General features: G+C 43.4%; 1 protein-coding gene across 1 annotated transcript; it reads left to right on the forward strand.

Moving 5' to 3' along the window:
- Nucleotides 1–3133: 3133 nt before the first annotated feature.
- Nucleotides 3134–6156, forward strand: MAP10 (microtubule associated protein 10). The gene has a single exon (XM_045010313.1). The coding sequence runs from the start codon at nucleotides 3134–3136 to the stop codon at nucleotides 5822–5824; it is 2691 nt and encodes an 896-aa protein (XP_044866248.1). The 3' UTR covers nucleotides 5825–6156.
- The last annotated feature ends 17510 nt before the right edge of the window (nucleotides 6157–23666 follow it).

Consider the following 23666-nt stretch of genomic DNA (forward strand, 5'->3'; position numbering starts at 1 on the left):
GAGGACTGGACGGGCCTGCCCCGTGCCAGCTACCCCGAGGAGGAGCCGAGCCTGCCCTTCGCTGCGTACCCCGAGGAGCCGATGGTGTTCGAGACCGCTGAGGACGCTAGCATGACCCAGGTACCCTACAAGGGGGAGTGAGGAAATAGCCCGGGGGCAGCCGACCCCAGTCTGGCTGCAGCACTGCCGGAACCTGTGTCAGTGTGTTGCGGCCAGGATCCCCACTGACAGCAGCGAGTCTTTGCCGCTGCTAGGACCCCAGGCTGGGATGCAGTGGAGAGGGAGGGCCTGCGTCCCCCCTGCCACCCACTCCTTGGGTGACAGACTCCCCCTTGTCCTTTTCCTGGCCTGGAGAGGCTAGGACAATTTGAACTATTGACTCAGCTCCTGCTTAAGGGCCTTAGTCCCTGACTGTTTGCTTGCTGCCCCGCCCTGACCTAGGGCCTGGGCTGCTATTGACTATTGACTCAGCTCCTGCTTAAAGGTCTGAGCCCCTAACCGTGTGCTTGCCGTCCCATACTGCCGCAGAGCCCGGACTGACGGCGAAGTAGAGCGAGGCGGTGGGATCGTCCCTCAGCGGGGCTGTGGGGTGAACTCAGCAAAGCCCCTCTACAACGTCAAAGCTAGCAATCTGAGATGCCTAAGAAGAAACTGATGAATGAAAGTGCTAATTTCAGAGGGAGAAAAAATAATTCAGACTGAAAAAAAAGTGTGGTTTTGTTTCTTATGTACTTCCATTTGTCATCTGATTTGGCCATATCTTACTTGAACTATTTGCATCCACCTGAATGGGAAAAAAATGTAAAACACTGCCTGTTACCCATGTAGTTTCATTTACAGCTTCTGCTGGATTCCTGAATCCAGCCTCCCTGCTGTATGATTTTTTTTCTTAAATAGCTCTTTGCAGAATGCTTCTGTCTTAGTACCTGAAACAAATAGTACCATAAGTTTTCCTGTGATGTTGCTCATTAGAAATAATGATGTGTGGGACAGAAGTTTTATCATTTCCCCCCCCAAATTGTTGTAAATACTACAGCAATCATTTTCACATGGATTTCAAGGGAGGCAGCATGTTCCTGTCAACTGATTGTGGGACTGGGAGCCATTTTAAAAAAAACCTTTGCTGTTCTAATCCTTGTTTTACTACTGCTTTACAGTCTGATCTTGGCCAAGTCACATTTTCAGATGTATCCACTAATTTTGTGTGCTTCCATATTTGCGTTCCATCCTGAGACACATTGGGACTGATTTTCAGAGGTGTTGGACATCTGCAACTCTCAGTGAAATCAGTGGGACCTGTGGGTGCTCAGCATCTGAAAATCAGGTGACAGATGTAAAATTCATCCATGGTTTAACTACTAACTTCAATGGAGTTACACCAAGGATTAATTTGGCCCTAGATTCACAGGTTGGGCATTTTCAGAAGTCTCCACTAACGTTGAAATTTAGGACTACAACCTCAGTGTCAGTTTGCCCATCTGTAAAATGCAGATCCCTACCCATGTACCCCCGCTGGGGTATTCTGAGAGTTGTTTGTAAATTGCTAAGTATTTTTATTTCCTCCAACTCATTTAAAGAGGTGGACAGATTGCCATTTTGTTTTGTCTCAAAGATAATGCCTGTTCAATGGCATTAACAGAATACTAGCAGAGTTGTACTGCAGATTTCTTGTTGCCCATTGTTTCCCATTCAATCCATCACAAATAAAGGATCATATCCATAACTCTTTACTCAGGCAAAATACCTAATGAAGACAAAGTGTATTTGGCTGAAAATTAAGAGTTGGATTCCTAAAGCATGGTGATTCTAGCCTTCAGTGCTGGCTAAGTGGAAGGTCAGTATCCTGCCTCACAAAATTTCCTTTTTTCTTTTTTAAGATGGGTGATTGTGATTGTTGGCAAAGGAAAGAGAAAGGAAGGAATAGAGCAGAACAAAGGAAGGGAGGAATTAGTTTTCTTTTCCGTTAGCTAGTTCCCTGCTGGCAAATGCTAACAGTATTCTGTAACTTTAATTGAATGCCATCAATCTAGGTCATATTATTTTACAGTGATTTTAATTGAACAAAATAGTCTTCAAAAAGTAAGCGCCTCACTGATAGCATTTTTTTTCTATCAGTGGCAATGAGACTGGTTTAAAATGGAAGAGGGGGATAAGAAAGGTTCAAAGGCACATAATGCTCTGGCTATAAGATGCCGAGCATGATTCTTATCTCACATCAGTTTTTACACTGGTACAGCTCAAGTAATTTACAGTTGCTCCTAATTTACATGAGAAGAGAATTCAGACTGGTATTTTTCAATGGGTGTACATGGCGCTCTGATACTACAGGGAGGAACATATTAAAAATGTATAGATGGCATTTACAGCTGATACAATAACTTTTATTCCTCAGGAAAGCTGCACACAGTTTTGCGAATCCCGTATCTAAATGGCAGGCATCCCGCCAAGTCACTCGGTCATGTTCCTCCCGCACTGTTAGGCCCAGGCAGCACACAGGGAGGCAGGGATGAGGGAGCCCCTGGAGCATGTGCAGTGACAGTGGATGGGCACATGTCACTCCAGGGCTGGGTATGGGGTGACCGGATAGCAAGTGCAAAAAATCAGGACAGGGGTGGAGGGTAATAGGACCCCATATAAAAAAAAAGCCCCAAATATTGGGACTGTCCCTATAAAATCAGAACATCTGGTGACCCTAGCTGGGTGCTACCCCCTGTAGGTCTGGGGCCTGAGCCTCATAAGCCCCAGCCCCAGCCCCGCCCCGTGTTGCTTGCCCTTCCCTGCAGCCCTAGTGGCGGGGTCAGCAGCAGCCAGGCGAACAGCCCTAGGGGACAGGCACGAGGGTGCTGCAGCGTCACCACTAGGAGGTTTCTCCCGCGCCAGCACAAGGGCCGAGACTACAACTCCCAAGGGGCTTTGCGAGGTCTTGCGGTGGCTGACAGATTTTGTCGCGTTAACTTCCTGTGCCGCTCCCATACGCAATCCGTGAGCCGCCGCGCTCCTCTCGCGAGAACTTAATTTATCCCCTCGAGACTTCACCAACCCCATCCCACCAACAATTCTCGCGAGAGCCTGACCTGACCGCGGCGGCGCGGAGACCCCCGCGCGCCGCTGTTGCGCTCGCGGACGCTGGGGGATGGAGGAGGAGGAGGAGGAGGAGGAGGGCGGCGCGCGCGAGGGCCTCTTCTCGCTGGAGCTGCTGGTGGAGTGGGTGCGGGTGGAGCCGCGGCTGCTGCCCCCGCGCGGGCCCCTGCGCCCGGCCGTGGCGCTGCGGCTGCTGGACTTCCCCACCCTGCTGGTGCGCCCGCCCGAGCCGGGCTGCCCGCCGGGGCGGCTCGTGCCCTTCGGCCGGGGCAAGTCCTGCCTCTTCCGCCTGGGCCCGGGCCCCCTGCGGGGCCTGCTCCGCCGCGCCCCGCTCTACGCGCTGCTGCTGGCGCTGCCCCCGGGGCCCGGCCCGGCCCGGCTGCTCGGCAGCTGCTGTGTCTCCCTGGCCCCGGCCGCCGAGGAGCTGCTGCGGCCGCCGCAGGGCGGGGCGGCGCCCGACTCCCGGGGCCGCAGGGGCCGTTACCCCCTGCGGGACCTCATGGGGGAGCGGGTTGGGGAGCTGGCCCTGGGCTACCGCCTCAGCAGCCTGGGGCCGGCCTTGCTGGGGCACCTGCCTGCAGGCCTGGAGCAGGAGGTGGCCGGGGGAGCGCCGCCACTGAGCCCCACCTGCTCCCCGGATACCATGGGCAAGAGGGGGCCCAGGCCGCAGGGGACTCCGGGGGAGCAGGGGTCTGGTCACAGTAGGTGCTGCACGTCTATCGGCAGCCAGAGGAAGCCGCAGGACAGGGACGAGGTTGGGGAGCTGGAGCCTGCGCACAACGGCCAAGCCTCATCCCCCACTGGCCAGACCCATCCACCAAGTGGGGAGGAGGTGAGGGAGCTGGAGATAGAAGCAACCGTCTTCTGCCCTCCCCCCTTGTATTACAGCCACCTGCCCCCAGAGCCCCCACCACCGCAGCCCCCTGGGAAGGTGGTAGTTGCTCAGCCTCAGGCACCGCAGGAGCAGATCCCACGTGTACCCCTAGTACCATTGCAGGAAGCTTGTCCAGACAGAGGTCAGGCTTCTAGTTCCCTGGCCCAGTCACTGGGTAGTGCTCAGCTGCTCAGAGATGCTCTCAGAGAGCTGCCTCTGATCAATGCTTTGTTGGTAGAACTGTCCCTGCTGACCAATCAGCCCCTGCAACTGGGACCTTCTGCTGTTCACCCTCAGCTGGCCTGGCTATATCGAGAAGTAGAAGACGATGTCAAGCCCTCAAGACCTCTTGCTAAAAGCAGATGGCTGGCGGGAAAGGACAAGGAAACATTTCTTAACCCCAGTGAAAGAGTCAAAAGAAGTCAGCAGGAGTTTTCTAAATTGGTTGGTTCTTCCTTACGAGAGACTGGGGCTGGTAAAGGAACCAAGAAAGCTGCAGCATCAGGAAACAATAATTTTGAAAAGAAGAGTGGAACCAAAGAGAAAACACCTCCAAGAAAAAAACTGTTTTATGGACTTACAAATACACTAAGGTTACGATTACAGCAGACCAATCCAGATATGTTAATACTTCATGAAAGGAGAGAACAATATAGAAAAAGGCAAGTAGAGATGCTGAGGGAAAAGAAAGGCAAAGGCTCTTTGTCCAGAGGGAAACTATTCAGAAACCCTGCTGATCAGCATCTGATGTCTTACAGGCATCCTGCCAGGGGAGGAATTTCAGAACAAAATATTCAGCTTCATGAAAATATTGAGACTTTAATACAACGTAGCATTGAAAAAGATTACTCTACCATTAAAACGGAAGATATTTCTAATCTACAAAAACATGCTGCTCACAATAGGCCAAAGAATCATGAAGAAAGCACAAAGGAAGAGAATCCGTATGAAGTGAATACAAACTCTTCACTGGAAGGAACTACAATTAAAACCTCTTACAAAGTAAAGGATGTGAAAGTCCACCTGCCAAGAGCTTTCACACAGGATGCTGATGCAAAGAGAAATAAAGTAGATGAGGAAACAGTACAATTTATTCATGACAAAGACATGGATGACTATAATGCTTCCACATTAGGTGATTATCACTCAGTCCCAAAAAACAGTTTTGAAAGTAACCCTGAACTCAGGTATTCAGATGACTTTGTTGGCAGCCCTGAGAACACAGGCTATTCAGAAGATTTCACCAGTGCTGACAATACGGGCAGAGGCTCAGAAACTCTTGATAGCAGCCCAGAGCCTGCATTGGTAAGCCCAAAGCAAGCTTGCTCAGACATGGATTCAGAATCCAAGAAGTCCAGACTTTCTGAAAAAAGTCAGAGAACTGAAAGTATTTCAGCTCCTCTACCAGTTCCTTCAGCTGCATCTCCAGTCCATTCTCTTAAAAGAACCTATGATTTAAAAGCAAAAAAACAGAGTACAGGTGCGGCTGTCAGTGTATCCATTAGTGACTCCTCTTCTCCTGCAGGTTCATTAGATAAGCAGGAGTTAGCTCCACATATCAAGGAAGAAGATAGCAAAATTGACCAAAATATTTTCCAGGCCCCTGAGGTGAAGAGTAAACAAACTAATTCTGATATGAATAGTGTAGTAAAGGGCCAAACCTCTTTGGAAAAGAGCCAGTCACTGAGGACATCTCAAGTTAGCTCCTACTTGCCATCCAACATGTCTGATCTTGAACTTAGTGATGTGGAAAACAATACATCAGACAAGGAAGATGATGATGATGACTTTGGGACACTGAGTATTCCTAATCAATATAAGCACATCAGTGAACTAGTAGTAAACAGACTTCCTGGATACACAATGTAATCAATATACACTCTTCGTCAAAATGTTTACTTTTATTTTTATAAACATTAAGATATTTGTAATTGGATATATAAGATACAAATGGCTTTATGAATTTAATAAATTGCTGTTTTTGTAAAAACAAAGGTGGTAACTTTAGTGTATACAACATAAGTTCAATAGTCTGAGCCTAGCTTTAAAAGAAAGACAAGCAAAAAAGTGTTTACACCATCATTTCACTTGTAGAAATGAAAATGGAAGCAGTAAGCCTTCCTAGAATATCCAAAGACTTGTCAGAAGGAAATGTTAATGCTAAAGAAACAACCATGCAGTTAAGTACAAATTTATGAGTACAAATTATGTCTAACCATTTTTATAAACTGATATTTTAAATCATGTAACCTTTTTCACAAAAGTAATCTTTACACTTCCAGGAAAGAAATGCAGTACAACTGCTACTTAATGCACACAGCCTGTCATAGGCAATAGCAGTATAGAGTGTAAAGCCAGAAGGAATCATGATGATAATCTAGTCTGATTTGCATATCTAGACCATCATAATGACTAACACAGGCCATAGCATTTCACCCAGTGTTTGTAACACTGATCCCATTAACTTGTGGTTAAACTAAAGTACTCTCACCTTTTTGAGTTGGGGGACCCCTTATACATTTTCATGACCCCTTACATCTATTATAAAGGAGTAAACAAAAAAGCCTTCCTAGAACTGATAAGCCAATTTGTATGTATTTCAGGAGGTTGACATATTTGACCTTGAAAGATAAGTTTGGGTGAGAAATTTTCATTGCTTTAGATGGTAATAAATTCAGTCCTCTCAACCCTCTTGATGGCCTTTCATGATTCGTTGGTTGACAAACATTGAACTAAGATATATATTTTGGAAAGACGTTACATCTTGATTTAAAGATGCCAAGTGATGGAGAATTTACATCCCTCAGTAATCTCCAGTGGTTAGTTACCCCTTGTTAAATTTATATTTCATTTCCAGTTTGTTTTTCTTGACTTCCACTTTCAAGTATTGAATGGTTATGCCCTTTTTCTGTTTTCTGACTTAATTCTGTTTTTAAGCATTGCCCAAATCCATTCTCTAAATGTCAGAGGTATTCTTCTAATTACTGCTTTTTTTCACCTGTAGGCCAATGCCTTCCTCTTCTACCTAAATCACTTATGATGAATATTATCTAATGAGAGTACCAAATTCCCATGATTGGGAATAAATTAAACACCCCAGTTTCAAAGACAAAACAACATGGTTCCTGTACCCAAAGTAAACTATAGTAGAGCTGTGTAAAATGTTTAGACATAGTTATTTGACAAAAAATGCAGTTTTGGTTGACCAAAAACTATGTGCTAGTTTGACATGAATAGTCAAAAGGGCCAGAAGGAGGATGAGGTGGTGCTAGTGTCACCACCCTCATCCTTCAATTTTTAGTTCAGTGGTTAGTGCAGTCACCTAGGTTGCAGGAGACTCACATTCCAAAAAGTTTCAGATTTGGTTAAACCTGAACCAATTTTTCCCACCCAGAACTGCCTCCAAACTGAAAAAAACAGTTATTCACCCAGCTTTAATCTTCAGTCAGATGTGGCTGGGGGATACTTCATCAGCTCAATTCCAGAAATGGAGAGGTTGTTTTCCTGCTCTCACTGGTGTTGCTCTGCCAGTGCGTATCAAACAGAAATGGTATTTGAGTATAGCATAAACTCAATTGTTTTACTGATAGACAAAATTGTGTGTCATACTTATGGACAAAACAACCGTTGAAGTACATGGTTGGAGTTCTTGGCCACACTATTTTTAGTATATGGATGGATCGGTATTCAGTAATATTTATTAAAAAACCAAATAGTGATACTCATCTGAGACTTTTACACACTGATAATACATTTCAAGTTTTATAAAGTAGCATCTAAAGGAAGTGTGACAAGATGGCCAATGTAATATAGTGGATCCTGCACTTTTCTTGGCAGGGGGCTAAGATGCCACCCCTTGCCCCTGCTCGTGGGGCACTGAGGGCCCCACTAGTGGCCCAGGAAGGTGGTAAAGGAGGGAAGCAGGGGAGGGGTCTGGGTTTGCTCCTCACAATGAGTCCAAGCCCCTCTCAATCCCTGAAGGTTCTTACCTGCTTCCTCCTTGAGTGGGGTACCTTTGGTCCTTAAACACTGGGGGAGGGCATCTCCCTTACTCCAGTTTTCTGATCTTTCAAGTCTCCCAGCACACCTCCAAGCTTCAGTCCTCTCTCCTCACCTGACTGCCTGAAGCAGGGGGGTTTATTAGGTTGCTAACGGGGCCTTAATTGACTACAGGTGCTCTAATTAACCTGTAGCAACCCTCCCTAGTCTACAGGGAACCACACCTTAATTAGACTAGGGCTTATATACTTCCCTTCTACCACTGTTCCCTGGCCCTCCTTTATCACAGGAAGGTTGAAACAAAACCAAGACATTTTCTCTGTAGTTTCCAGCTGTTACGGGAATCAATTCACAACCTTGTCTAATCTTCAAATGATGAGAAATAGGGGAGAATTTGTTTCATTAGTCTATTACTAAAGATTTATAAACCAACACAAATACGTAGGAAGTGTGTTTTAGTGATGGGATGATTTTCTGCATTTCTGCCCAGCAGAAACCATGGCTAGTAGTTATTGGTATAAGAAACAGGAGAGTATCAGGGAGAGGTGCCTTTTTGCATGAATCTTAGGCTATGTACACACTACATCTTAAATTGGTATAAGTGATGTTGTTCAGGGGTTTGAATAAGCCAGCCCCCTGAGTGATATAAGTTACACCAACCTAAGCACTGATGTGACAGCACTATATCAGTGCGAGAGCTCTCTCTCATCGGCTTAGAGCAGGGGTTCTCAAACTGGGGGTTGGGACCCCTCAGGGGGTCATGTGGTTATTACGTGGGGAATTGTGAGCTGTCAACCTCCACCCCAAACCCCACTTCACCTCCAGCATTTATAATGGTGTTAAACATAAAAAAAGTGGTTTTAATTTATAAGGGAGGGGCATACTCATAGGCTTGCTGTGTACAAGGGGTGACCAGTACAAATGTTTGAGAACCACTGGCTTAGAGCATCTGCACTGGAAGTACTGTGGTGCAACTGCAACAAGCTCTGTAGGGTAGCCATACCCTTACACTTACAAATTCAACTGCGGCTTACTAGTTAGTCAGCTTCTCTGTTACAGGTACAAGTTGTATCAAGTGTTCTCATGACCAAATTGCTAACGTCAAGCTATAATAAGGGATCTGTTTAGCTGAACTGAACAAATTTTCTTTAGTAAAAGATGTTTTAAAAATTAAGGGCAAGCTCCACTTCCCACTTCTGTGCTGACCAGCACAGCAGGCTTTCTGAGTAGGGGGTAGCAGGAGAAAGATGTAGCAATCTCACTCACAAGCAGGCATTTTCTGGTGTGGTTCTGTACTATCTTCATGTCTTGAAAGGCCTAATCTAACCTCAAGTGAATTTAGTGCATATGAAAGTGCTTGATCAACACCCCTGAAGACTGATACATACACTAGATATTGAATTTCCCAACTCTGCCGCACAAATGCACATCCACCCTCATGCTGTGTGGCTGAGAAAACAGTTCATTTCGCATATCCATTCTGTCCTTGTTCTCTATCAAGATCACCATAATGGTTGCCATTTTATGCCCACCCACTCAGATGTAGACTCTTGTCCACTGGGACTAATTTCACATTGGCCAAACAGCTGCCAAATTGTAACAGCTTTCAGTCACTATCATCCCGAGATGGATTGAGGTTAACATTAGGGTTGTACAATTCCCCTGAACATACTGCCCTTATTACAAAGTTAAGTGCTTTTTAAGTGTTAGAGGTCAACACAACAACTAGATTAAAATGTAAAGTGTAACGTAGAAGCGCTACTTATGTCAAGGACTACTGATCTAGCCTGTAGTATCCTTCAAAGTTTTAAAATAAATTGATAAACTATTATGTAATTTCTTAAAATCTAATTAGCCCCATGAACTCTAAAAAAAAACCTTGTGATCACTCCTCTATTGAGCCATGAATCAACTACCTTATAGTTACTTAGAACGCATAAGTTATATTTTTAGCATGCCATAGACTGCCAAACTCTTGCATACTTCAAATGTCAAAATGAAACTCCTAATGCTTGAAAATAAATGGATGAAAAAGTGAAAAATAACTAAAGGTTACTAAACTGTTCAGCTGGTGCTTTCCTTGTGACTTGCAAATATGCTGCTTTAAGGCCCTAATTTTACAAAGACAAATTTGTGTTTAACTTTACTACTGCAAGTAGTCCCATCGAAAAAATCAGTGGGGCTGCTCGTAGTAGTAACGTTAAATACACGCATGAGCATTTGCAGATCCGGACTCTAGATAAGATTGGCCATGTGGGTGTTTATGAACAACAGTTTTCAGTTACCTAAGCTAGAGATGATTGATAAATAAAACCTTAACCTTCACCCAAACCTTTAGCTAACCCACTTAAAAAAAAAAAAAAAAAGATAAACATACTGTTTTTAAAAAAACCCAAACCAAACAGGCTAATATCCTGCAACAGTTAAGACTAGTACAATAATTTGTTATTGCAAAGCATGTAAAGTTTTATAAATATTTCATCATTGTTTATTCAGGTAAATATATATCCCATATTATAAAACGGGGGTGGGGGAGACCAATACATCAAATATTGACAAATCATTCACCACTGATTCTTATCCTTTTCTCCTACTGTCCCACTGACTCGCTCCCAATTGCAGACTCCTCTGCTGCTCCCTTGATACCAAACACGTCTGGAGGCAGTAACATGAACACAGTGATTTCCTCCATTACACATTTGTTCAACTCTAACATGTTCTTGACCAAGCTGTGCCATTTCTTTACTCTCATTGGCTCCTGTGCCCACGTTCTTATTGGAGGGATTTATATGCTGCAAGTTAGGCATAGTTTAGGAAGTTGTTTTCCTAGATATCCTGAAGCAATACTCAATATAGGGATCATCTGTGTCCAATTTCAGCAATTATGCAATTAGATTTACCATTGAAATTATTGCATTGAAGTTTTCACTATTTGTAGTTTATATTGGCCTGGGGCCTAGTATTTTTATGACAACTGATTTTGTATTAGTTCTACTTATCTTTTTTAGTTTTAATGGTTATATTATATATAAATTGCCACTCGCTATTTCTAATTCCATGGGACTTCATTTTCTTTTCTATTTTCTCAGCATTTGTCACTGGCAGCTACTTTATTACTTGCTCAAAGATTCCAGGTTTGAGTCTCTAGACATAAAATTTATGTTCATAATCTCAGAGGTTTTGTTAAATTTTGCATTACAGCACTTTCACTAGCTTCTGAAAAGAGTAATGCTGCGTATTCCCATCTGAGGGACAAACCTCTAAAGATGATGGCTGGCAGTGACCTGTGTTCCTGGGACACATGGTCTAAATATTTTTTCTCCCTTCCCCACTCCTCTTCACCAAATTGTCCTGTTTCCAATCCTTTTTACATTTTTTAGCTTCCAGAATAACCTTATGTTAGATAGCTGAAGCTCATCATTATGAAGGGGTGGATTGTTATTATCTCTAGAGGTTTGTTAAAATAAAGCCAGTCACATCCGCTATTGCTAGTGTTAGCTGTCTCTCAGCTGCGGGCATTTTTATTTATTTAATTCCCTCTTTTCCTTACACACCCTTCTTGTGATTTCAGCTTTGTTCCTGAGATTTCCCAAACCCCCTTTCACATATTTGACTGGTTTTATATTTCCTGTACACATTTTCCTGTGCAATTTTAACACCCATATAAGTTACATCTTCATAGCTGGTACTTCCCTAGGTAGGATGATTACTCCTATTTTAGTTTGGGGTGGTTTTTTTGGTTTTTTTTTTTTACTCTGGCCTTCACATACATAGATTTTGTTTTTAATTTTTCCTTTGATTTAATAATATTCCTTAGAGAGTCTTATGTGGATTTCATGCACGTGTATGAATCCACATGACTAGAAGCCAGGTCTGTGGAACATAGAATCATAGAATGTCAGGGTTGGAAGGAACCTCAGGAGGTTATCTAGTCCTCAAAGCAGGACCAATCCCCAGACAGATTTTTTGCCCCAGATCCCTAAATGGCCCCCTCAAGGATTGAACTCACAACCCTGGGTTTAGCAGGCCAATGCTCAAACCACTGAGTTATCCCTCAATCTTGATGCACATTGTTCTGTTCCATGGGGCAATTAACATTCTCATAGTGACACCAGGAGGCTGTGCAGAGCAATATCCAAAGAGCACTGTTGAGATTAGGTGCTGCATGAAGTACTGCCCCTTTGGCCCACTGCAGCTCACTGATTGGCCCACATTTACTATTTTAACCCTGAATGCTGCCCCAGGAAGTTGTCTGGGCAACTATACAGGCTTCTAGCTGCTGTGACTACACCTTACTCCCCAGTCTTCAGTCTCCAACTCTGGCCTGACTTTGATCCTCACTTTTGCCTCCTGACTCCAATCTGGTAACTACACCTGAAATTCTGGCTCTGGCCTGACTCCGACCAGTATTCTTGTCTACTGATTTTGGCTCTCACAACTACTCTGCTCCCTGCTTGGTGACCACTTCCTTGTGGCCATCCCGTGTCTCCACAACACTAACCCAGCAGTAACCACTAGGCCAGACTGCCTACGCCCCAGTCCCTTACAGTTTGCTCAGACCCCTTTTGACTCCCTCCATGGAAGGTACTTAGCAGGGATATGGAATGGGCAGGTCTGTCATGACTCCATGGTGTATCAGGTATACAGGAGTGGATCTTCAAAATGAGAGCCATGTGCTATGGGCCTAAGTGATGCAGCTCTGAGCAGAAAAATCAGACATTCTGTGATTAGCTAGCACAGTCCCAGGAAGAGAATCATAGAAACTGGAAAGGACCTCGAGAGGTCATCTAGTCCAGTCCTCTGGACTCATGGCAGGGGCAGGACTAAACCATTCCTGACAGGTGTTTGTCTAACCTGCTCTTAAAAATCTAATGATAGAGATTCCACAACGTCCTTAGGCAATTTATTCCAGTGCTTAACCTCCCGGACAATTAGGAAGTTTTTCTTCATGTCCAACCTAAACCTCCCTTGTGGCAATTTAAGCCCATTGCTGCTTTTCCTATCGTTGGCGGTTAAGAAAAATATTTTTTCTTCCTCCTCCTTGTAAAAACCTTTTACATACTTGAAAAGTGTATGTCCCCTCTCCATCTTCTCTTTTCCAGACTAAACATTCTTTGTCAATCTTCCTTCATAGGTCATGTTTTTTAGACCTTTAATCATTTTTGTTGCTCTTCTCTGGACTCTCTTTAATTTTTCCACATCCTTCCTGAAATGTGGTGCCCTAAACTGGACACAATAGTCCAGTTGAGGCCTAATCAGAGTGGAGTAGAGCTGAAGAATTACTTCCCATATCTTGCTTACAACACTCCTGCTAATACACCCCAGAATGATGTTCGCTTTTTTTGCAACAGCATTATACTGTTGACTCATATTTAGCTTGTGGTCCACTATGAGCCCCAGATCCCTTTCCGCAGTACTCCTTCCTAGTCAGTCATTTCCCATTTGGATATGTGCAACTGATTGTTCCTTCCTAAATGGAGTACTTTGCATTTGTCCTTATTAAATTTCATCCTATTTACTTCAGACCATTTCTCCAGTTTGTTCAAATCATTTTGAATTTTAATCCTACCCTCTAAAGCACTTGCAACCCCTCCCAGCTTGGTATCGTCCACAAATTTTATAAGTGTATTCTGTATTCCTCTATCTAAATCATGATGAAGATATTGACCAGAACTAGACCCAGAACTGATCCCTGCGGGACCCCACATGTTATGCCCTTCCAGCCTGACTGTAAATCACTGATAACTACTCTCTGGGAACGGTTTTTCCAACCAGTTAAGGTGGGTGCAAAACTGGTTGGAAAACCATTCCCAGAGAGTAGTTATCAGTGGTTCACAGTCATGCTGGAACAGCCTATCAAGTGGGGTCTCGCAAGGATCAGTTCTGGGTCAGATTCTGAAGGCCTGCTCTAGGCTCGGGTTGGACCACTGCCTTCCAAACAGGGTACTAAAGTACTCAAACATCTTTTATGGCAACTGCTGGACATTCAGAGGGTTCCTGAACCAATATCATCTCATTTTCCTGTAGTGTCCTCAAATGTACTCCACTGACTGGGCCAGAATGGAACTGGTGGTCAGCTTACTGACCAGAGATGAGTTTGAGCTGGACATCATAGTGTTAACCAACTGGAACACCTTCCTGGGAGCATTTTCTGCAATTTTTTATGATCTTCATCATGGTCTTTCAGCGGAGGTCGTACTATGAAGGCTCTGCAAGAACCAGCTACTTCTTATGCTGCCCAGTTCTGGCAACTCATGGCAGACATTGAATGGAACAGGCAGCCAAACTGTACCAATTTCAGTGAGGACTTAGTGATGAAGTAAAAGATGAGCTAGCCCGCATTGAGATCCCCCACCATCTTGGAAGCCTTTATTGATATTTCTCTCCATAGTGACAACTGGCTGCATGAGCAAAAGGAGAAAAAGAGGAGAACCATGTTGCCACCTTGCTCACATGCCATGCTGAAAACCCTAGGGCCCAGACCATGAGCAGATGTGGGTTGACTAGGCCTACCAAAACTTGACCCTGAAAGAGAAGGAACAGCAATGGCTTAATAACTTATGCTTGTTTTATTAAGCGATGGGACATGCCTTCACCTCTTACCCATTAAGGATCTCGACCAGCAAAGAAGAGGAAAACGAGTGAACCTAAGCCTCATGGGGGGGGGGGGCTGACTTGGCACCACAAGGACACTATGTTCCAGAACTACCCCCAGCCCTTTTTGGAGACTCTATCCAGCACATGCAGGCCCCCCCCCCCCACATTTCTAAGTACAGGTGCAGCTATGTATCACAAATGGAGTCAAGTCGATTTCCCCTCTGGGCACTGATTGAGTTCAAGGCCGCCAATAGTTTCATAGACATCAAAGCTGCTTGAGCCTTACAGAGCCCCCTCCAGTTGAAGACTAGATCAGATCTTGTAGACACAACTGACAGGTCACTCCTGTGCTCAGAGCCAGTGATGCAGGAAATGGTATCATTAGAGGCTGTACTCTAGGACATTATTTAGTCTGCAGAAGAATGAGGTGGGGATTTGATAGCTGCTTTCAACTACCTGAAAGGGGGTTCCAAAGAGGATGGATCTAGACTGTTCTCAGTGGTAGCAGATGACAGAACAAGGAGTAATGGTCTCAAGTTACAGTGGGGGAGGTTGGATATTAGGAAACACTATTTCACTAGGATGGTGGTGAAGCAGTGGAATGGATTACCTAGGGAGGTGGTGGAATCTCCGTCCTTAGAGGTTTTTAAGGTCAGGCTTGACAAAGCCCTGGCTGGAATAATTTAGTTGGGAATTGGTCCTGCTTTGAGCAGGAGGTTGGACTAGATGACCTCCTGAGGTCCCTTCCAACCCTGATAGTCTTTGATTCTATGACATCAGGAAGTATTGCAATTTAATGTGATTAATTCTCCAAACTTCCCATGATTCTCAGCATCACCTGGCTAGATTAGCATGATTCTTGCGTCTCCTGGCAAGAGAAGAGGATCAGCTTTCTCTCCGAACATTGCCAAAGGGTTTCCCTGCATACTGTTGGCTTCAACTCCCCAGCTGTGGACTTATGCACCCAATCAGAGGCAATAGCACCTGTGGGGAAACCCTGGACAGCAGCAGTTAGCCAGAAGAAACCACTCCCATGTCTGAGCCTCCATCTCACTGATAATCCTGGATTTATGTGGACATTTTTGAAAACAGAAATGCAGACATGCTACCTCCACACTGAGACTACAACTGCTCCATAGACCTAAAGCCTGGGGCAAATGTCCCTTACCGATGGATCTATGCAATGCCTGAGCTGAAACTGGCCACCCTTTGTTCATACACCCAAGACAACTGGCCAAGAGTTTCATCCAATGCTCCATCTTCCTGGCAGGGGCTTCAGTCCTTTTTGTTAAGAGAAAGGAAGGAACACTCTACCTCTTAGTTCAGAGCCTGATAATCTACAAAGTGATGGTTCAAAAAAATCAGTGTCTCCTGCCCTAATCTTGAAGTTGCAAGATTGTGTTTGTTCTGCCACTATTTTCACCAGACTGGATCTTTGAGATTTACAACCTAGTGCACATCAGGTCAGGAAATGAATGGGAGACGGTCTTCCAAACCTGCTATGGACACTATGAATACTTAGTGATACCTGTCCATCTGACTAATGCCCCCACAACCTTGCATCACTTTGTGAATGATGTGTTGAGAGACATCCTGGATCAGTTCCTCAGTCTTTCTTAGCAAATCAACTCCATCACCTTCAAATGCAGCGCCCCTGTCCCTCAAGATACACCCTATTTTCCATATGTGCCTCCTGAAGCCTTACATTGAGGAACCCTTTCCTGATCGGTCTGAACAGCCACCCCAACCAGTCCAGATCCAAGGGCATGAGGAATACATAGTCTGCCCTGTTAACTTTAGACTGTAGTGGGAGGGAGAGACTGTACTACCTCACAGATTGCGAGGGCTATGGTCCTGAAGACTTATCCTGGGAACCTTCTTACTATGTCCATTCCCCCAACTTGGTAACAAAGGCTTCATTGAGACCATCTGGGCCTGGTATTAACCCAGAGAAAGGGCACCCTGAAGTGAGGGGAATATAAGGATCCATGGCACTAGAACCCAGGTCTGCAGAGCCTGGGGCAGCTCATGTTCCTACATTACCAGAGGCAGGCGACGTAATGCTGCATCCAAGGAGCAGTGTAGAGATTGGGCCATAATTCCTGTGGTGCCTAAAGGGCCAGAGTGACAGCAGACTGCAGCCCTTTGATTGGCCCACATTACTATAAAACGCTCAAGGGTACCCCAGGAAGTTATCTGGGCAATCATGCAAACTCCCAACTGAATTGCTGTGGCTCCAGCCATTGCTTCATTTTGCCGCACTCCCTGATCTTCGGTCAAAGACTCTGTCCTGACTTTTGCCTACTGATTTTGGCTCTTGCATTTACTCTGATCCCTGCTCACTGACCACTGCCTTGTGACCACCCCTTGACTTTTCAATACAAGCCCAGCAATAACCTTTAGGCCATACTGCCTATGTCCCACTCCCTGACAACATATTGATGGTGATTTGAACCCCTCTCCTGATTTTTGAAGACTCATTTGTAGCTTCCCAGAAGATTTATTAGGAATATTCTCCAGCAAGTTATGGAAGATGTAGATCAAAGTCTCATTGCTGAGTCCTTGCCTGAGAACTCTTAATTATTGTTTCAATCTTCAATTTTGCAGAGAAGGCCTTTACAATTGATTCATTTATAAATCACACAGCATGATGGAGGAAATTTCTAACAAACATGTGACATTAACATTGCTCTTGGCAAAATTACATTTTTAAAATGTATTCAGTTTTCCCCTAATGGGAAAGAGGGGATACAATAGTGAGAGTGAAAGAAAGGACTTCAAATTTATATTAGACTGTATCAGTTAATTTAGCATAATTACTCTAATTACAGACACATGATAAGGTGGTTATTTCAAAACCCCAAATCTTTTGGGTGGAAACCCTCATGCTATTTGCTTTGTGCATTGGTAAAGCTACATTATGAGCTTTTGGGCTAAATTAGACAAGAATGGATTGAGCCTGCAAACCCTCTCTCTTATATTTAACGGCCCTTATGTGAGTAGTCCCATTGTCTTCAGTGAAACTAATGCTGGGGTTTTCATAGGAGCCTTAGGGATTGAAATGCCCAGATCCCACTGAAATTCAATAGAAGTTAAGCACCTAACCTCAGGCTCTTGAATATTCTAGCCTATGACTATAATGCTTCCACTGGGATTGCTGGGGTGAAATCCTGGCCCTATTGTGGTCAATTGCAAAATTTCCATTGACTTCAATGGAGCCAGGATTTCACCCTGGTGCAAGTAGGGATTGCAAAATGAAGACTAATACTAGCAAGTGGCTTATCAGGCAGCAGCTCCAAGTTGAGTTCAGTATATAAAGAGTCTTCATTATATTCTAGTTTCAGGTCTTGAGACAGCATCTAAAACATACTTTTCTTTATCATAAAGAGAACATTTTCATTTACTAAAGATACCGGTACACAGTTTTGCACAAGGATGGAGCTAATTTTTGCCCATAGATGGATTAAATTTTGCACCCCCTCTTCTTATTTTTCACAACCCAAACTTAAGGGGATTGAAGCTCTAGTGTCTTTCAACAATATTTTTACATTCCAAAGCCAAAAAATTGTACTTCTGAATTTTTTAAATTTTTTTTGATCTAAGAATAAAATTTCCTGCTGACCTGGAAGGTTTATCAGTATTATGAGTCAGGGATGAACTCTCCCAGAGATGGGGAAATCCTGACTATATTCCCCAATAATCAGAACTCTTCTTTTTCTTTTTCTTTATTGTGGGCAACTCCATCATCTTCCTGTCCCTCAGTCTTGTAAACTCAGACTCATCTTTGATTTATCTTCTTCTTAAACATTCACACCATCACTTAGTGTGGCCAGTTTTCCTTCCACAATATCTCAAAAATTCATCCATTCCTGAAACCAAAACCCTTGTCCATTCTTTGATCTTCCCATGTTTTGATTATGGCCATGCCCTTCTCAGTGGCTTCCCTATCGACAGCTCTACCCCCAACTCATCACACACCCCATTCCTCCAGTCCTTCTAGAATATAGCATTAAAACTCATCTAGCACATCCATGACTGAAGAAATTTCCAGACACTACTCAGATTCCTTCATTGGTTTCCCCTTTTCTTCCACATCAAACTGAAGTTCTTTCTTATTGCTTTCAAGGCCCTGCACAATTTAGCCGCTTCCTATTTTTATGTACTCTACTTTCACTCCTACCTTGCACTCCTTGTCTCTGCCCAAACCATAAAACTAACCTCTACCTCTTTTCACTCTTGTTTTGGTTCTTATTTCCATGCAACTCCTTAGGCCTGGAACCCACTGCCTGATGCTGACTGTCACATATCCACTTTTCCCTTCATCTCAGTTCTTCTGGGATGCATATTTTTGCCCTCAGAGGGGTTGACTAGCAAAATTACTAATTGCTGGAAATGAGTGTCAATATTAGCTGCAGTTAACCAGTGCGGAACACAATTTAACTGCAAGCATAACCGAGGACAAACTGTCTTCAGCACCACTGCACAAACAGTGAATAAACTCTGCTATAAGTAGCATGGTATATATGATGATATAGAATCACAGAAATGTAGGGCTGGAAGGGACCTCCAGAGGTCATCTAGTCCAGTCCCCTGTGCTGAGGCAGGACCAAGTACACCTAGATTCTGTCTGACAGATTTTTGTCTAACCTGTTCTTTAAAATCTCCAGTGACTTGAATTCATTGTCTCTAAGTAACCTATTCCATTGCTTAGTTAGAAAGTTTTTATTAATATCTAAACTAAATTTCCTTTGCTGCAAACTAAGATGATTACTTCTTGGAATGGGTGCCTAGCTATTCTCTTGATCTTGCATGGTATAAAAAATGAAGCTCTGGCATACCACATCTTAGAAGTAATTTTAAATTTCTGTCATAGTTCTAGAAAAGTATAAAAAAATACATAACTTATCATTTTGGGTGAGGGAGGAAAACCTCAGATTCACAGTCACCTCTTCTGAGATACAGTTGCAATCATAGGGGGCCTCTCTATTAATTGTTGCAAGCCTATTTCCTTCAGCAGGGCTCCTAAGATTCTGAATTACAATCCTGTGTGCTTTACACAATTTTTATCTGCCGTTCCAGATACGACTCTGAGGCTTCTTTAAAATAAATTTCTAACAAATTGTAACATTACTTTTTAAAATGGAAACATTGAGGCAGATTCTCCATTAGTACATGCTTATACCATTAATAAGTTCAGTCCATTCTCTTAAGAGTAGCAAATTTTCCAGTCAGTGGATTCCACACTGTGAACGAGCACTAAGTTATGAAGTCTTCTTTAGCTGTTTTCTTTTTCTAACCATCTGGTTATTTCTTAAACTCCATCAAAGCGCTGGTTTACTTCATCAAGTAAAAACAAGGAATTTAGGCTAACAATCGTATGCATTCTTCTGCGGACTGAATTATTCCGAATTTCTGCCCCCCTCCCATTTCCCTCAAGATTTACTTTCCTCTTCTACAGCATCTGATTGCCATATATAATAATCAGCCGTGAAGTGACACCCTCTGATATTGGTATGGAGAAAGTAAATAAGGAAGTGTTATTTACTCCTCATAACACAAGAACTAGGAGTCACCAAATGAAATTAATAAGCACCAGGTTTAAAACAAACAAAAAGGAAGTATTTCTAAACACAATGCACAGTCAATCTGTGGAACTCTTTGCCAGAGGATGTTGTGAAGGTCAAAACTATAATAGGGTTCAAAAAGTATTGGCCAAGATGGGAAGGGATGGTGTCCCTAGCCTCTGTTTGACAGAAGCTGGGAATGGGTGACAGGGGATGGATCACTTGATGATTACTTGTTCTGTTCATTCCCTCTGGGGCACCTGGCATTAGCCACTGTTGGAAGACAGGGTACTGGGCTAGATGAGCCTTTGGTCTGACCCCGTATGGTCATTCTTATGTTCTTATGAACCTGCTGCCCTCATGAGTGATGAGCAGACTTCAAAAAGGTTCAAGGTAAAGTTTTGGGGTAAATTTCAGATGCTCCTCCTTTCAGTCTCTTTAGATTGCAAAATAGAGTTTGCAGTCTCTCCAGGCAGAGGCCCACAAACCAACAGAAGGAGAAAACTGATTCACCTTCTAGAAAGTCCTCATTGTTTTATAATCCATGTACAGTGCCTAGATACTATATTGAAAGGCATTGTGGGAATGTATAGGAGAAAAGACATCTGATCTTTCTGAAAAGTTTTTTTAATACTTCAGAGTTCCATTTGTGCCTTAAATGTCAGAGCAGTCTCACTCATCACTGTATTTGTTACTTTCACTGCTGATCCTAGGAAACTGGGAGATGCAGTTTTTTGTTTTGGAGTTTTCAACAATTGTTCAGGTTACAACAGTTCTGTTTTTCTCTGAACCAGCTCAGTTGTGCATAACAACTCAGCAACTGGAATAAATGCCAAAGTTTATGGCTAAGATAGTTCATTTTATAATAAAAACAGATCAGAGAAACACCACTCAGCACATGTACACTGTTAAAATAAACTACTCTGGAAAAAAAAGAGAGAAAAAAAAAACCACCCTACAAACATAAATACAATGACGACAACACACTTATGCTCTATCCCTCAGGAGCAGAGGAGGAACTTTACCCCTTCCAGACAGGCCCTGCAGCAGGCCCTGTATGTCAACAAACTCCAAATATGCAGGGACAGGGAGAGGAGTGGCCTTCTAGAGACGAGGACTCTCCTTGCTGAGAATACCCTTCCTCCAGCTGCTCCCTCTCTAGGTGATAGCTCAAGCACTTCAGCAGATCCCAGCTGCTATCATCATGTGGTGTGGCTTGTAAGGTAGATTGGACCCAAACCATTTATCGGTCAAAACCAACAGCTTGATTTGCAACCAGAAAACGAATACGAGCCCAGATTTCATTCACTCCCTGTAACAAGCACTACTGCTTGTTGATAGGCCTTGTTACCTTTCATTTTTGGAGTCAGTCATTCTATTATTCTCTCACCAATAGTTAGAAGCAAAAGAGAACACCCTTTGCCCCCCTCCCCTTCCAGAAAATGTAGAAAGGCAGAACAAATTTAAAACACCAGGAGGAGCAGGGAAACTGTTTAACTTCTACTCAGTTAAACAGTTTTAGAGAGAGTGGTAAATCAGCGAGTAAGATGACCTGCTCTACCCCATCCTCCAAACAGTTGTTTGAGAATGTCGAAGAAAAACTCAGTTCTCGCTTTTTGTTTGGGTGCAGCAAAATCAAATACTTTTTATTATTTCTCCAGTAATTACAATGGAGGGAGAGAGTGCCATAGGACACAGGGTCACCCCAGTCCTGGACAGGTCTCTCAACTGGTAAACAATTACATCAAGCCTTTATACCTTTGTTACAGACAATTTCTAGCAATCATGGAGACAGTAAAAAGCAACAAATACATTTTGTTTATACATAGCAGAAAGGCTTATCTTATTTGTCTCACTCCTAAGAAAAGCAAGCCTGCATTTTGGTTAGTGATTGCAAGGTCGTAATAACTTTGTACACAGTTCTTGTCCTGTCGCCTCGCACTATCTTTGCTCCTACAAGTCTCACGTCATTAGGGTTACAGTATGGCCTGACTCTTGCTAACTGACTGACACGCATTAAAATCCCCTTCAAATCCTTATTGAAGCTTTCCCTGCTTCCACAAGAACATCAGCAATACTTTTAGCACTTACTCTCCACATGTGCATGCAACTCCCTTTGATGCAAATGAGTTACTTCCACATATAATGGGGAAAATAGACCCTGTAAGTGGTCTGGGAATCCCTAAAGCACCAGATCCTCGGTTACTTCACTCCATTTCCAAAAGCTGTCTGCATGTTTGTGTCACCTCAACTCATTTGTCCCAGCAGGCAGCTGATTCTGTCATATAACACCATGCTTGCTGCTCCATAAGTATCCTGGAATAGCTAATGTCCATTTCTGCGTGAAAGCTTCGTCTTCACATCCCCTCTTATAATGTGCCAGTTTGCAGCTTTTGTGAGAATTCTCTGCAACAACACTATTTTATCATCTGGCGCTATAAACCTACAGACGTAACTCTGTACACTGACTCACCATAGGGGCTACAAGCTAATGGACAAGTCATCACCTCCACTTTTATGGACTAAGGTGAAAAATTCCTAGGCCTGGGCATGGAAGGGCAGAGGAATGGTGTCTCATCCACTGCTGTAGCTTTGGTCACTTAAATCAATCTTTCACCTGAAGGGCTAGAATACCGGTACGTTCACATATGGATGTACAAGGGAGGGAGAGGGTACATGGAGCCAGCTGGCCACAAGCGATGAGGTGCCTGTTACCCTCTTTAAGGATGGTGCAGTGGCTGCATTTCCCAGGAATCACTGCACCTCCCTAAGGTACTTTGCATCCTGGAAGTCCCACTGGGACAGCACAGTTTTGTACCACCCCCGATGCAGGGCTATGGCTTAATATCACAGGTTAAGAGATGATTTGATCACAGTCTATAAGTACCTAGACGGGGAACAAATATTTAAGAACAGGCTCTTCAACCTAGCAGGAAGGGTATAACACAATCCAATGGCTGGAAGTTGAAGCTAGATAAATGCAGAGTAGAAATAAGGCATCAATTTTTAATGGTGAGAATAATTAACCATAGGAACAATTTACCAAGGGTCATGATGGATTCACCATCACTGACAATTTTTAAATCAAGATGGGATATTTTTCTAAAAGCTCTGCTGTAGGAATGATTGTGGGGAAGTTCTATGGCCTGTGCTATACAAGAGATCAGATTAGATGATTATCACATAGATTCTAAGGCCACAAGGGACCAATCAATCTATGAATGACTCCTCAATTCGATGACTAGAACCACAATACGATAATGGGATACTAAAGTAAGTTGAATTTTGCTGAAAAAAAAACAAAACAAAAAAATACCGCTTTTTCAGAATTCCTATGCTATTTTCATTGCTTTGTGGTATTAACTAAATGCTTAGACAATTGCTTTTACAATATTTAAACAAAAGGGGGTTTGGTTTAAAAATTTCCAAAGACGTCTAGCATTCAGATTGGCAACAGCTGTACGGAATAAAATATGTGGACATAATTACAGACCAACTGTTAATTTGGCACTTGCTTGTACAGGAACGAAATTTCAATTAAGTTTTGTCAG

Source organism: Mauremys mutica, chromosome 3 (genome assembly GCF_020497125.1).
Source record: "Mauremys mutica isolate MM-2020 ecotype Southern chromosome 3, ASM2049712v1, whole genome shotgun sequence".
In the NCBI taxonomy this organism is placed as follows: domain Eukaryota; kingdom Metazoa; phylum Chordata; order Testudines; family Geoemydidae; genus Mauremys; species Mauremys mutica.